General features: G+C 42.4%; 1 protein-coding gene across 1 annotated transcript in view; it reads left to right on the forward strand.

Annotated features, from left to right (window-relative positions):
- Positions 1-10,450, forward strand: part of LOC135707868 (lachesin-like) — a 113,088-nt gene extending 102,638 nt beyond the window's left edge. The window contains exon 7 of the mRNA XM_065229769.1: positions 9,554-10,450. Within this exon, the coding sequence (XP_065085841.1) occupies positions 9,554-9,717 (164 nt within the window). The 3' untranslated portion in view covers positions 9,718-10,450. The remainder of the gene's footprint in view (positions 1-9,553) is intronic.
- Positions 10,451-13,123: the final 2,673 nt, after the last annotated feature.

Raw genomic sequence — 13,123 nt, forward strand, 5'->3', positions numbered from 1 at the left:
GGACCCTGTTCACACCTCCTCAATGTCTGTGCTGATTTGCTAGCGCTAGTGTACTAGAACAGTACTAAAAAGTAGTCAGCATAATGTAAACAGCGCGTCAGCATGAGATTTCAGGAGTAACTGAAATTCGTGCTAGTTGGTTGAGCTGGTTGAGCTAGTGAACTAGCATCAGTGTAAACACCCCATAAACGATGGCAACTGAAACACGCTTGTAATCGTGACATTTTCCCCTGTTTGACCTCATCGATTAAAGCATACCGTATCACCGTAGTATCCAATTGCAAATACCGCTATTTGAAAAAACAAACCCCAGCAATCAAATGCTATTTTGTGCAGTCTCGAAGAATGGCAATCATCGTGCAAATGCAGAAGTTTTGCGGTCGTCAGTCATCTGTCAATGGCAGTGACACATTTCAGTGGACCATCGAAGCGTAAACCGAACAATAATCGGATAGTTGCTTCAGGGCCACGGAAAAAAAATAAAAGCCAGCTCACGAATAAATACCTAAATCATTTGACTGACTGTCATCCCTGGCCGGTCCCGAAAACCACCACACGGTGCGCTCGTTCGTAATCCCGGCTATCCCACCATTTCGAAACGAACAAGGTTTCATCATTCCACCGTGGATCCACTCCGGGCTTAACCGCACTCCGACCTTTCAACCGGTCGGATGTCACAGAATGTGTGTAGTTTTATTTTTTAACCCCCATCAAACGCTGTCCCCATGTAGATTGACACATCCCACCAGACGACAGTAAAGCTTTCAACAGATCAACTGGGGCAGTGCAATTGATGAGTGACCCGACCTTCCCCCTTCTGGTGTCTCTTTGTTGAAGCGCTGACCGCGGCACAATAGCGAAATGTTTAATCAATTCTAGCAGGAAAAGGACTATGTGCAATTTAGTGCCAGGCTAATCAAGCTTAATGCTTGGGTTGTTGAAATTTTAGATTTCCAGCGAACTCATCAACGCTTTCCAGCGAGCGTGTTAAATGATGGAAATTGAAACTCTTAATCGTCTCATCAGAGCAGCAAGTTGTAATGAAACGACATACCCGGAAGCGGAAATCACGCATCCTACGCCGAGTGATTAGCGTGAAATCCTCGAGCAATCTAATACCAAATCGTTCCTGATTGGCCTGACTACCTTCTGCCCGGGCAATTTGATGCCTCCGGTCCAGGGTTTCGCGGAAGGATTTCTGATGGATGAGAAATTAATTGAGGTAAATAGGCGTAATTAATAGCGCACGCACCGTCATTCGGGAAGATGAGCACAAATGAGCTGTTTCAGCATTTGCTGCCATATAATATCCTGCCAGGAACCATCCAACCGCCTGGCAGCTGTCCACCATTCATTATTGGGTGGGAATTTTCGGAGCCGACACATTGAAACACGATATCTTCGTTCTCGGTGGTGATGGTCGGTGGATGTGAAGTCCTGATGGCGAGCGCCCAGTTGCAAGCTGGAGCAATTAATTAGTAATTTTAAGTAATTTATGAGCTGCAAATCCCGCATCAACATTCTGGGGATGCCGCAGACCGGCAAACAAGGTTGTTAACAATGACCGATGAATATTATAGGCTGCTGCTGCTGTTTTACCATCTACCTTGTTCGAAGCCTCTTGATTATGGCTTAGCATTTGGATGGGAACGGAAGGAAGGGTTTAAATCGTTAAATGAGCCCTGCTGCATTAATGGACGGCAATTCCACGGTATGTAACTGCGGACGTTTGATGTGTTCTTGCGGCAGTGTAATGGATTTAGTACCTATGCCCTGGTGGGTCCTGTTTCAAGGTACTGTCATTAGAGGATTCTTGCATCGCTTGAAAACTTAAAGAACAGAGCTGAGTGCGTCTCAGTAGATGAATACGATGGTTTTTTTGTCTTTTGACAACATGGTGTCAATTTAATGTTGCCAAAAAAATTGAGTGACGAAATAGTGTCAGGTTATAAACGCTTATAATTTGGCCATTAATCGATGGATTTCAATTCTTTTCACACCATTTGATTCAGATTTGATGTAAGATTTGTTTGATATAAGTAGTACAGTATTTTGGTTATTTGAAAAAAAAAAAATATTGCTGATCCACAGCAAAATTCTCATTTGGCGGAGTAAATAAGAAGAAGGAGAGTCAGTACACAGCAGGTGTCAATCTGCTGTACACTAAAAAATCTCAAAGTAAATTCTAACTTCTTCTTCTTCTTCTCTTCTCCTACTTTGCATTTAAAGCTGATTGCTTATATCATATTAGCTTATTGCGTGCCCAAGTAACAATTTTGGTTTGTTCGGGTTCTGTAGACCATGATTTAGCCTTGCAGCATGCTATAAAACCTCCATAAAACTTGCAATGTTACTTGGGTGCGTCGTGGGATCGTCAAAGTCCATGTTTTTTTCAGGTTGTTGTTATAGGGGAGTAGGGGGATGTTTTGCATTAAGGACTTTTCCGTGTTTCGTATTAGGGGCTGTTCATTAACTACGTAAACAGGTTCTTTAATTCTTGCACCCCCCTCCCTCACTCTGTGTATGCATTTGTTCATCCATTTTTTAAAATTTGTATGGGCCGTGGATAATTGCCACCCCCTCTCTAAACTTTCTATGTAGTCAATTAACAGCTCCTAGCTCCTTAGTTGAACGGGACCCAAGTCTCCTTCCACCCCATCGCTGGTTGTCAAGGTGATCACGCCGGGATCCACCTTTAACCGCTGACCCACTGACCCAATGCCTAGCCGTCCGAAGCGGTAATTAGCAGAGGGAGGACAGCAGCACTGTTTTTTTGCTTTATTTAGGAGATTTTTTGCCGTAGGCTAGTTCATCTCCGAGGCAGCACTATTTTATATCTACTTATCTTCAAGCAGAACGATGTGCAAGCAAGTGGTTCCCGATTATAACGACTGGGTTTGGGAAAAACGTTTATTTCATAAAAACAGTGATAAAATTATCATTTGTACACACTAAAAAAATCTGAATTTTACTGGTGATGTAAACATCCATGCATGCAAACATTCATGCATGTAAACTTCCTTTTCACGTAAACTAGCAGCTTGCAAGAAATGTTGCAAACAAAGGTAGAAAGTTGCATACAAAATATGGAATATTGCATGACATGTCTCATAAATTTACACGATTTATAATGTAAATTTGTATGATTTATGACGCTCCATTTATGTGCATCATAGTAACGGAAATTTACACTGCTTTTTTTTAGCTGTGTACATATTTCAACATTTTTTTTCAGTTAAATTAGAAAAATATGTATTTCAGCAGATTCTTAATGTAATATCCTATAGATTGGCGTATTTAGATTTTTATTTCATTTATGCATGACAAAATTACAAGCGTACAAAACCTAGCACAATTTCACCATATATATTTTTTTATTTGCCCTCCACTATAGTCGACAAAGACGGTGTTGTACTTCAAAAAGAAAGGCAAATGCTTGCTTGTATAGTCGAAAGCATAGATGAACTAGAAAGAAAATTAATTGCGTCTGCAAGGTCAACTTATAACATTCGCTGCGGGGTTTGCAGCAGATGATGATAGGAAATACAACTAATATTCAATGTAATACATTTTTGGTTTGCGTTACTAGCTGTGTTGTCAGTAATGCAAATCTCGGCAGATAATTACCAAACTGGCGAAAACAAAACTAAGTGTATAACTAAATAGCTAAGGTACACCGGGGTAAGTAGAAACGGAAGCCGTTACTATATGCAGAAGTGAGCTTACTTACCTTACCAATCAGGCTAAGGCCTTGTTGTCCTCTGCTGCTCGAAGAAGTCGTCTCCACTCTACTCGATCCATGGCCATACTTCGCCAGCCTCGTAGTCTACGAAGGGTCCGCAGAACGCCTTCTACTTGGTCGATCCACCTTGCCCACTACGCACCTCATCTTCTTGTTCCTGTTGGGTCGCTTTCGAGAACCATTTTCACTGGGTCGTCGTGCGGCATTCTTACGACGTGCCCAGCTCACCGTAGTCGCCCAATTTTTGCAATGTAGACGATGGATGATTCTCCCAGCAGCTGGTGCAATTCGTGGGCGCGTTGGTCCCCACGAGCATAGTCCAGGTCTTGTGGCCGTAGAGGACCACCAGTCTAATCAGCGTCTTGTAGACAGTCAACTTCGTGCGGCGATAAATTTTATTCCCTGTCATAATGCGTCTTTGAATTTCTCTGCTGGTATCATTTTCGGCGGTCACCAGTGAGCCCAAATAGACGAACTCATCGACCACCTCGATTTCGTCACCGTCAATCTGAACTCGGGATGGGAGGCTAACATTGTCTTCCTTAGAACCTCTTCCTTTCATGTATTTTGTCTTTGCTACGTTGATCTTCTTCTTTCCTTTTTTTAACGTCGGTTTCTGTTCCGCAATCTAGTGCCAATCACCGACGGACATCAATTGCCATCCATTGACGACAATCGAATGTGCAAGGAAGGCAGCTTCCACACCTGCGTAGGATATCGCACCCATTCAAACACACATGGGCCGGGACCAACGGCTTTACTTCCCTTCCGAAGGAAGACGTGACCAGAGATTTTTATGCCTCAGAAAAATCCCACCGACATCGGCTGGGATTGAACCTAGACCCATCGGGGTGTTAGAAAGCAGTCACGCTTATCACTACACCACCGGCGCCGGCTTTGATACGTTGATGGCAAGTCCAATCCGCCTAGCTTCAGCCTTCAGTCTGATGTACGTTTTTGCCATCGTCTCAAAGCTCCGTGCCATGATGTCGATGTCATCGGTGAAGCCAAGAAGCTGGATGGACTTCCTGAAGATCGTGCCACTCTTGTCTATCCCAGCTCTTCTGATCATACCTTCTAACGCGATTTTGAATAGCAGACACGAAAGTCCATCACCTTGACGTAACCCCCTGCGAGATTCAAAGGGACTCGAAAGTGTCCCCGATACTCGAACAACGCGCATCACTCGACCCATCGTCGCCTTGACCAATCGCGTCAGTTTATCCGGGAATCCGTTGTACTCGTGCATAATCTGCCATAGCTGAGCTCGATCGATTGTGTCGTATGTGGATTTGAAATCGATGAACAAATGATGTGTGGGCACGTTGTATTCGCGGCATTTCTGCAGAACCTGCCGAATCGCGAATATTTGGTCCGTAGTAGCGCGGGCACACATGAAGCCCGCCTGGTATTGCCCCACGAACTCTCTTGCAAATTTGCGAGAGTACCTTGTAGGCGGCGCTCAGCAGTGTGATCGCGCGGTAGTTTCAGCAATTCAACTTGTCGCCCTTTTTGTAGATTGGGCATACGACACCTTCCATCTTCAGCCGGCCGTTCTCCTCCTCAACTTCTTGAACATCAGGGGTCGGTAGCCTGTCGTCTTCTGTGCGTGCTCCAAGGTCTGTTGCCGTTCCACCTTCGTTTTCTGCTGCTTTCGCTGAGGTGTTCATCAAAGTACTGCTTCCACCGCTCAATCACGTCACACTCATTCGTGAGAAGGTTACCGTCCAATTCCTTACACATATCGGCTTTCGGCACGTAGCCTTTGCGCGAACTATTTAGCTTCTCGTAGAACTTCCGTGTGTCGTTTATGCGGTACAGATTTTCCATCGCCTCGCGATCTCGGTCTACCTGCTGACGATTTTTCCATCGGAAAACCGAGTTTTGTTTGTTCCGCCCTTGTCTCTATCGCTCCACATTCAATCTCGTGCGGTGTTGCAGCATTCTGGTAGTGCAACTTCCAGCTGCTGCTCGTAGTCCTGGGCAACTCCGGCGTCCCGTAGTTGCTCAATGTTGGGTCGCGGCGTTCGACTTCGACGGGTGTTATGCACCGTCGAGAATTTTGAACGCATGCATACTGCAACAAGGTAGTGGTCCGAATCTATGTTCGCACTGCGGTACGTGCGGACGTTGATAATGTCGGAGAAGAATTTCCCGTCGATTAGAACGTGATCGATTTGGTTTTCTGTGTGTTGGTTAGGTGATCTCCAGGTGGCTTTGTGGATATCCTTGCGGGGGAAAAAGGTACTTCGAACTACCATTCCTTGAGAGGCTGCAAAGTTCACGCATCGTTGGCCGTTGTCGTTCGATACGGCATGGCCCGATTGCCGGTCTATACATTGTCTCCCGTCCTACCTGAGCGTTCATGTCGCCGATGACGATTTTGACGTCCCATTGCGAACAGCCGTCGTACACCTGCTCCAACTGCGCATAGAACGCTTCTTTCTCGTCGTCGTCGGGTCTCCCGTCGTGTGGGCAGTGCACGTTGATGATACTGTAGTTGAAGAAACGGCCCTTAATCCTCAACTTGCACATCCTCGCGTTGATCGACTGCCAACCAATCACGCGTTGGCGCATCTTACCCAGCACTACAAAGCCGGTTCCCAGCTTGTTGGTGGTGCCATACCTCTGGTAGAAAGTAGCCGCTCGATGCCCATTTTTCCATACCTTTTGTCCCGTCCAGCAAAGTTCCTGCAGTGATGCGACTTCGAAGTCGCGTGGTTGAAGTTCGTCATAGATTAACCTATCGCAGCCCGAGAAGCCGAGCGATTTGCAGTTCCATGTTCCGAGTTTCCAGTCGTAGTCCTTATTTCGTCGCGTAGGTCTGTGCCGATTGTTCCGATCCGTATTTCTTTCTTCAGGAATTTGCAACTTTTTGTTTTTCCAGGGCGGCTTGTTGGGCCTGACACAACCCCCTGTCTCGTCTGGGGACCATCGTGCACAGCTCTGCTTAGAGTCCCATTCTGGCACTAGGACGGTGATCAGCTGCTCCTTACATAGAGAACAGACGCCGTTTTGAGCCGCACCTCCATGGTGAACACACGCTCAGGCTTGATGAAGCATTTCCTCTATCACCGTACTATGGTTACCACGCCAGTTTTCGCGTCGCACCTCTTCACTTTGCTATTGCCGGACTGGCAACATTGCCCAGGCTACGCCACCCAGCTGTATCTATGTTTCAGCTGGTAGCATTTTTTTATCATATGACTCGGGGAGGCGTGAAGTAGGAACTTTTGAGGACCAGGGCTAGGTATTCCGCTCCTTCCAGGTTGTCAACTCACCATTTTGTAGCCCAATAGCGGAAGTGTGCTATCACCGTGATTATTTTTATCAGTATAATATAAACTTAAACGCATCCTATGACTGTCAAATGAGGTAGTTACAAAAAGCCTAGCGTGCTGCTCAGTTTTGTTTATTTTAATTTAATAAGAAACTTACAGTACACATTTTATACGCTATGCTTGAATCTTCTAAAAAAAAATGTTGAATTTTCTACATTTAACCCATTTTTATGCACTATAAGGACAGCTAGTTAGAGTGATGATATATATAAAAAAAACGGGTACAAATGATGCTACAAAAAATATCCTCAACATTTCAAGCATTTCAACTTTCCCCACATTGTTACACCCTATGGGGCAAATTGAAATGAGTACAAGGGGAAGTTGAAATGGTGGATTTCCCATTGTCAGTACTAGGAATCACTTCAAAATGTTGACTATTAATCTCTAATCTAATCTAATCTAACACCAACACAGCCAGTTCTTGAAAGCATCCTGGAAAATGATGGATATACCATAATTTTTCTTGTCTATTTGATATATGGTTCATCTCGAAGATGCGTCACACATATCAAAACGGTCAGGCCTACTGTGCAGCATTTAAGGCGCAAGATGATTCAGAAAACATCGGGCCTTAGATCGAAGATTTAAACACGATGCTTCAGAATCCAATTGGGACATGAGCACTAACTCTTGTCCTAGCCTTTTATGGCTTATGGCTATAGCGCCATTACTTGCTTTCTGAAAAGAGTAGAGGGAAAGGAAAAGGAGAAGGACAAAAGGGATAAAGGGAAAAGGATTATGTAAACTCTATGAACATAAACAATATTTTTGATTTGAAATATACAATATAGAAATGCATAACGGCGGTGGTCACTGCCCGAGTCTTGTCACTATTATCAAGTCATAAAAAGTAACAAGCACTAAAATTTAATCCTTGATTACTAGAAAATCCTGATTCCCTAGTTTGAAGTTGGCACGACTAGGGTCCAGTCGTAGATCTTATACCAGTAACGCACCACAAAAAGGTGATCTCTCAATGTTACTGGTTTGAAAAGGTAAAAATTTACAAAATGGAACGAACTCACCAAGTTTAGCCAATTGAACCTGAATGCTGCCTGACATGTGTTGATGTAGAAGTAGAAGTCCAAATTGTAGACGAAGCTTGACGAAGATCAACATGAACTAGTTTGGTTTATGGTAGTTGCGCGGTATGTCCGTCGATTTGAGATAAACAAATGATGTATGTAGTCGATTTTTGATCGTGGCCAATAGTCAGGTTCAACGCTGTGACTCAATGAATGATGGAACTAATGATGGGACGCCTCGTGGAGGTTCTACTTGGCTTCGGAACAGCTTCTCAGTGGCAAATAATAGGGATTGAGGAACTAGAAATTGTCTCCTGGGCCTGGTTTTGGCCAGATCAGAAACCGATTATAGATAAAAAAAACTCCACGGAAAAAAACAAACGTCAGGTTCGATCACACCACTTCAAAATGTTGACTATTAATTTTACCATAAAAAAGAGGTTGATTTATCTTTAGTAGAGATGATCAATTTTTCACCATAAAACTAAATACACGCTAACTTCTGCTTACTCACCATGTGAGTCGATCGTACTCACTTTCGTCCGATGTATCGAGTTGTCAAAAATTGAGTAAACGAGAAATGTCAAACTGAGTAAAAGCCACTCAGTCAGCAAAATCCTGGACTTGGAAAAAATGCCAGTCATGTCGGAGGAAACCTCATAGAAAATGTTACTCAACACCGGCTAAAATGCCTTCAGGTAAGTTGGAATTGCTTAGGGAAACGGTGTTGAACCGTTTTTTGCTCCGGTAGAATGAATCCGGAGCAGGCAATTTCCATTTCCTTGAATAAAAATCAAAACAAAAACCCTCCCCGCAACTGAAAATACCGGCGAGTGGATTTGACTCAGTCTACGTGAGAACGTAGTTTACTCAAAAGTGAGTCAACATAAGGCTACTCAATTTTGAGTAGCCATACTTGCCGCTGAGATGAGTACATTCAACTCAATTTTGAGTTGACCAGAATAAGCGTGTACACCTCATAATTTAGCTTTATGGAGCTAGATTAGCTAACACACACCATATATGTATCCTCATACAAAAGAAAGTTTTTTAAATCTAAACTGTAGTTTAATATTTTTTCAAGATTGAAGGCGCTTTTACTAAACTTTTAGTGCAACAAAAAATCCGGTTTATGTTCTTTTATGACTTTTCCAGAGAGCCTCAAAGATCATCTTTGAAAAAACCGTTTCAACTTGCCCCGATGTACCTTATATCCAATTATCATGGCACCATCTCCATTGCCATATATTCTTGCTGTTCAATAATAACCCAACTGAGCTTCACTGTTTAAATCGCCGATCCCAAACTGCTCACTTTCAACGCAATCCCAGCCGCATTAAACATTCACCGTCTCGATTTAATCATTCAATTACCAATCGAATCTAATTCAATTTATTCCCTCTTTCTCTCTCTCTTGGAATATCTGTTGTCCGCAAAATCAGGTCCCTCGATACGACATCCCCCGGGGGCATTTCACAACGCGGCGGGAAGCAGTCCATTCACCGTTCCCAGCCAGTCCAGCACGATGTTGTTGCTGTTGCTGCTGCTGCTCCTGTTGCTCCCATCGATAGCGTTACAAGCGCCTCTGAGCCGAATCAACAGATGAAACTGAACTCACAACTGCCATCCACCAGCACCACCACAACCACCAGTAGGAGTAGCCTCACAGCCCAGCAGAATCATCATCATCATCAGCCTACCCCTTTCGGTGTTTGTCATGAACGACAGCAACTCAGCCACGGAGCAGAACCCCCGAGGGGTCCTGTCAAGCAAAGCACTCAACAAACGCGCTGAGCCCACATACACTCACACATTGTAGTATGGGTATATGGCTTATGTGAGAGGTAAGTTTATTAGCTAACTAAGTGAGAGACATTGTTTGTATACAAACGCAAAAAGTAAGGATAGTAGCTATTAGAACAATTTCTATACAAAGAATAGAACAAATGCAGAGTGACAAAGGAAAATATGCGTATATTATAAAGAGAAAAATAAACATACACACACACACTAGCTAAGAGCTAGTGAGGAATATATAAGTTAGATTGTTTGTAGTGAAACCGAAAAAGAATATGGAACTCAAACAAAAAATCATCAGTTTATAGCAGGAAACTATTTCTTTTCTGTAAATAAAATAGCGTTGCTTAAAGATGCTTTGATCATTCTCAGAAAATATCAGAACTACGATTCCACGGTTGTTTCGACATTTTTGTGGAAACTATTCATCACAGTACTGGAGGGAAGAGCGAACAGTGTTCACAACTTTCTCCAAGTACTGACGTAATGAGGTTTAGAATCCTACCATAACCACGCGTCGTCGGTAAGTTGACAACTGTCTCTGCTGTATTGACACGAATAAATCTATATTTTAGGGTAATTCCTTGAAGAGTCCAAAAATGGCTGCCATATGGCCGTTTGAAAACAAACAGATTAATCACAGATTTGTCGAGGATAAACGCTTTATCTCGCAAACAAGCTATACCGAATGGTAGAGGAACGATTCATCTACCAGTTGGTATTGAAGTAATGAAATTGGGTTGTTAGCGGAATGCTTAAATAAAACAGCAAACAAGGGGTTATCTTCCATTTAATTCCACTTAAATAATTTTGGTATCCACGACAGATCGAGGGGGCGACACATCGAAAATGTCGTTTAGCTTCAACTCTATTTACATATGGTTTTCTTGTTCAGTGTAGATTTGCAGGATTCCGTTTCCTACCGTTTCCTACTGTTTGCTGGCATCTACTTTTTCGATGCTGCAGTAGATAGAAATCGATGGCGATAGGTACGGAATGATTTTTCATGAAAAGTAGGTGTGTGTGTCAATTCATTTGCTGCTAAGTAGACACGAGCCTACATATGCTTGAAATCAGTGAGCTTGCAGCTCTGAGGTGCCACGGTCTAGAACAGTATGTTTCTCGGAAAGTGAGAGGATTATATATACCGTAATAAAATTGGCATACATATTTCATAACGAACCAATACTCGGAAATAATCAATTTTATGAGCAGCATACAAACTTTTGTATAGTAGGGGAAATGGATGTAATGTCGGCCTAAATGCCCTTAATTTGGGCCCATACATAAATTCAGCAATCGTCTAATTTTTCAATAGCTACCAAAAAATATCCATTTGTACCGTCCCAATGACGCTTTCATCTAGATAAAATTGATAAATAGCAGATTTTTAGCGATGGAACCAATCTTAGAGCCATTTCCCCTATATGTTTAAAAAATGATGTACCATATAGAGATACAGGTGTTGTCAATCAGGCTGGTTGGTTTATATAACACATATGTTATCGATAGGAAACTTTCATAAACTAGAAGGCTGGTGATCCAGTACAGTAATAGACCTAAGCGGATGGGAAGAAGTGTGGATTAAAACTTTCGCTTTTCCATCAATAGAGCATTTTACGAGACATTTCTGGTTAAATTCATGCATAATACTCTTGTAAATCTTTGAAGTAAATCTGCCAACCGAGAGTACTTGCCGCTACAGAAATAACCGAAGAAATTCATGTTGCAGTAAACAAGCCCGGTCAAACCGTGAACGAGGTAGTTTTCACAATACCGCAACCTACCAGTTTCTGGGGGTTATTCCGAAAGTCGAAGTAACTTTTGTCACTTTTGAAGTGAGAAAAACCACGTCGTGGTGACGTGACTCTCTGTGAAAATCAAATGAAGAGTCACGTCACCACGACGCGACTTTTCTCACTTCATTAGTGACAATAGTCACTTGGATTCTCGGAATAACCCCCGCTGACTGACTTTGACTAGAGATTTACGACCATTCCGTTTCTCATTGTAGAACCTTAAACTGGCAGTGGTTTTCATTGACCGGTACGGTAAGGATTCACGTTTTGCTTCGCAGTGGGCACTAGCTTCCACAAAGCAATTTTGTAGTGCTGAATTCATTTGCTCTTAAAAGTATAAATTCTTAAAATCTGCAATACTTCTAGCTTCCTAAATGACCATCATTTGGTGGCACCATCTCTATCTCCGAACGGACCACTTAAAACTCACAAATCTATAATTCTGGTGTTACGACGTTGAACAATTATCACTTGATCACGGTCTCACCGAAATGTAAATAAACACCTCCGGCTTGCTGCTTCGTCTGCTATGGTTGTTTGTTCGGTGATAGCTCGATCACGAGAAGATTCGAGCATGCTCAAGTAGATGGTAGTAGATGCCACAGATGCAAACAGATGGTGTACGGTAAATAAATATATAAAAAAATAGAACAGATTCACGCTGAAAATGAGATAATCTGGATGTGTCGCCCCCCTCGCGACAGATACGTATTTTGACTACAATGTGCCCCTTTTTGCTGTTTTATCTAAGCATTCTGCTAACAACCCAATTTCATAACTTCATTATGATGGCTACCAAGCCTTTGGGATGTTTTCCTTATTAGAGATTTGAATTAATTTTTCTCCTTTACTTAAGGTAAATCCTTATCCACTAGGTAAAAATGTCAAGATCACAGGTATAAAAATTAATCTAAAATGTGTAGAATCGGAACCTACCTAACTAATAATGACCAAAGGTAGTATAGGTTACTACCTTTGGTTATTATTAGTTAGGTAGGTTCCGATTCTACACATTGTAGATTAATTTTTATACCTGTGATCTTGACATTTTTACCTAGGGGATGAGTACTTAAGGGGGTTAGGTTTTTGATAAGTCTTTAGTGGAAATGACACTGATGAAGACTGCACATTTAAGTCGAAATACGTATCTGTCATGGATACCAACATTATTTAAGAAGATAAGGAAGATAACCCATTTTTTGCTGTTTCAGTTGGTATTGTTTTTTTTTAGCGAGATTGAACTTTTATCGTGCGAAATCGGTGGTTGATCAATTTATTTACAAATGCATGTACGCCCTAATCACGAATCAATCTGGATTTGTGCTCTTTAAATCAATCGATTTGCTTCACTGAGCTTACGAAACCAACATAGACGATGTGTCTCGATGAGAGAAGAAGGAGAAGGAATTAAAATTC

This window comes from Ochlerotatus camptorhynchus, unplaced genomic scaffold (assembly GCF_037179485.1).
Source record: "Ochlerotatus camptorhynchus isolate MF236.1 unplaced genomic scaffold, CSIRO-AGI_Acam_v1.1 ptg000321l, whole genome shotgun sequence".
Taxonomy (NCBI): domain Eukaryota; kingdom Metazoa; phylum Arthropoda; class Insecta; order Diptera; family Culicidae; genus Ochlerotatus; species Ochlerotatus camptorhynchus.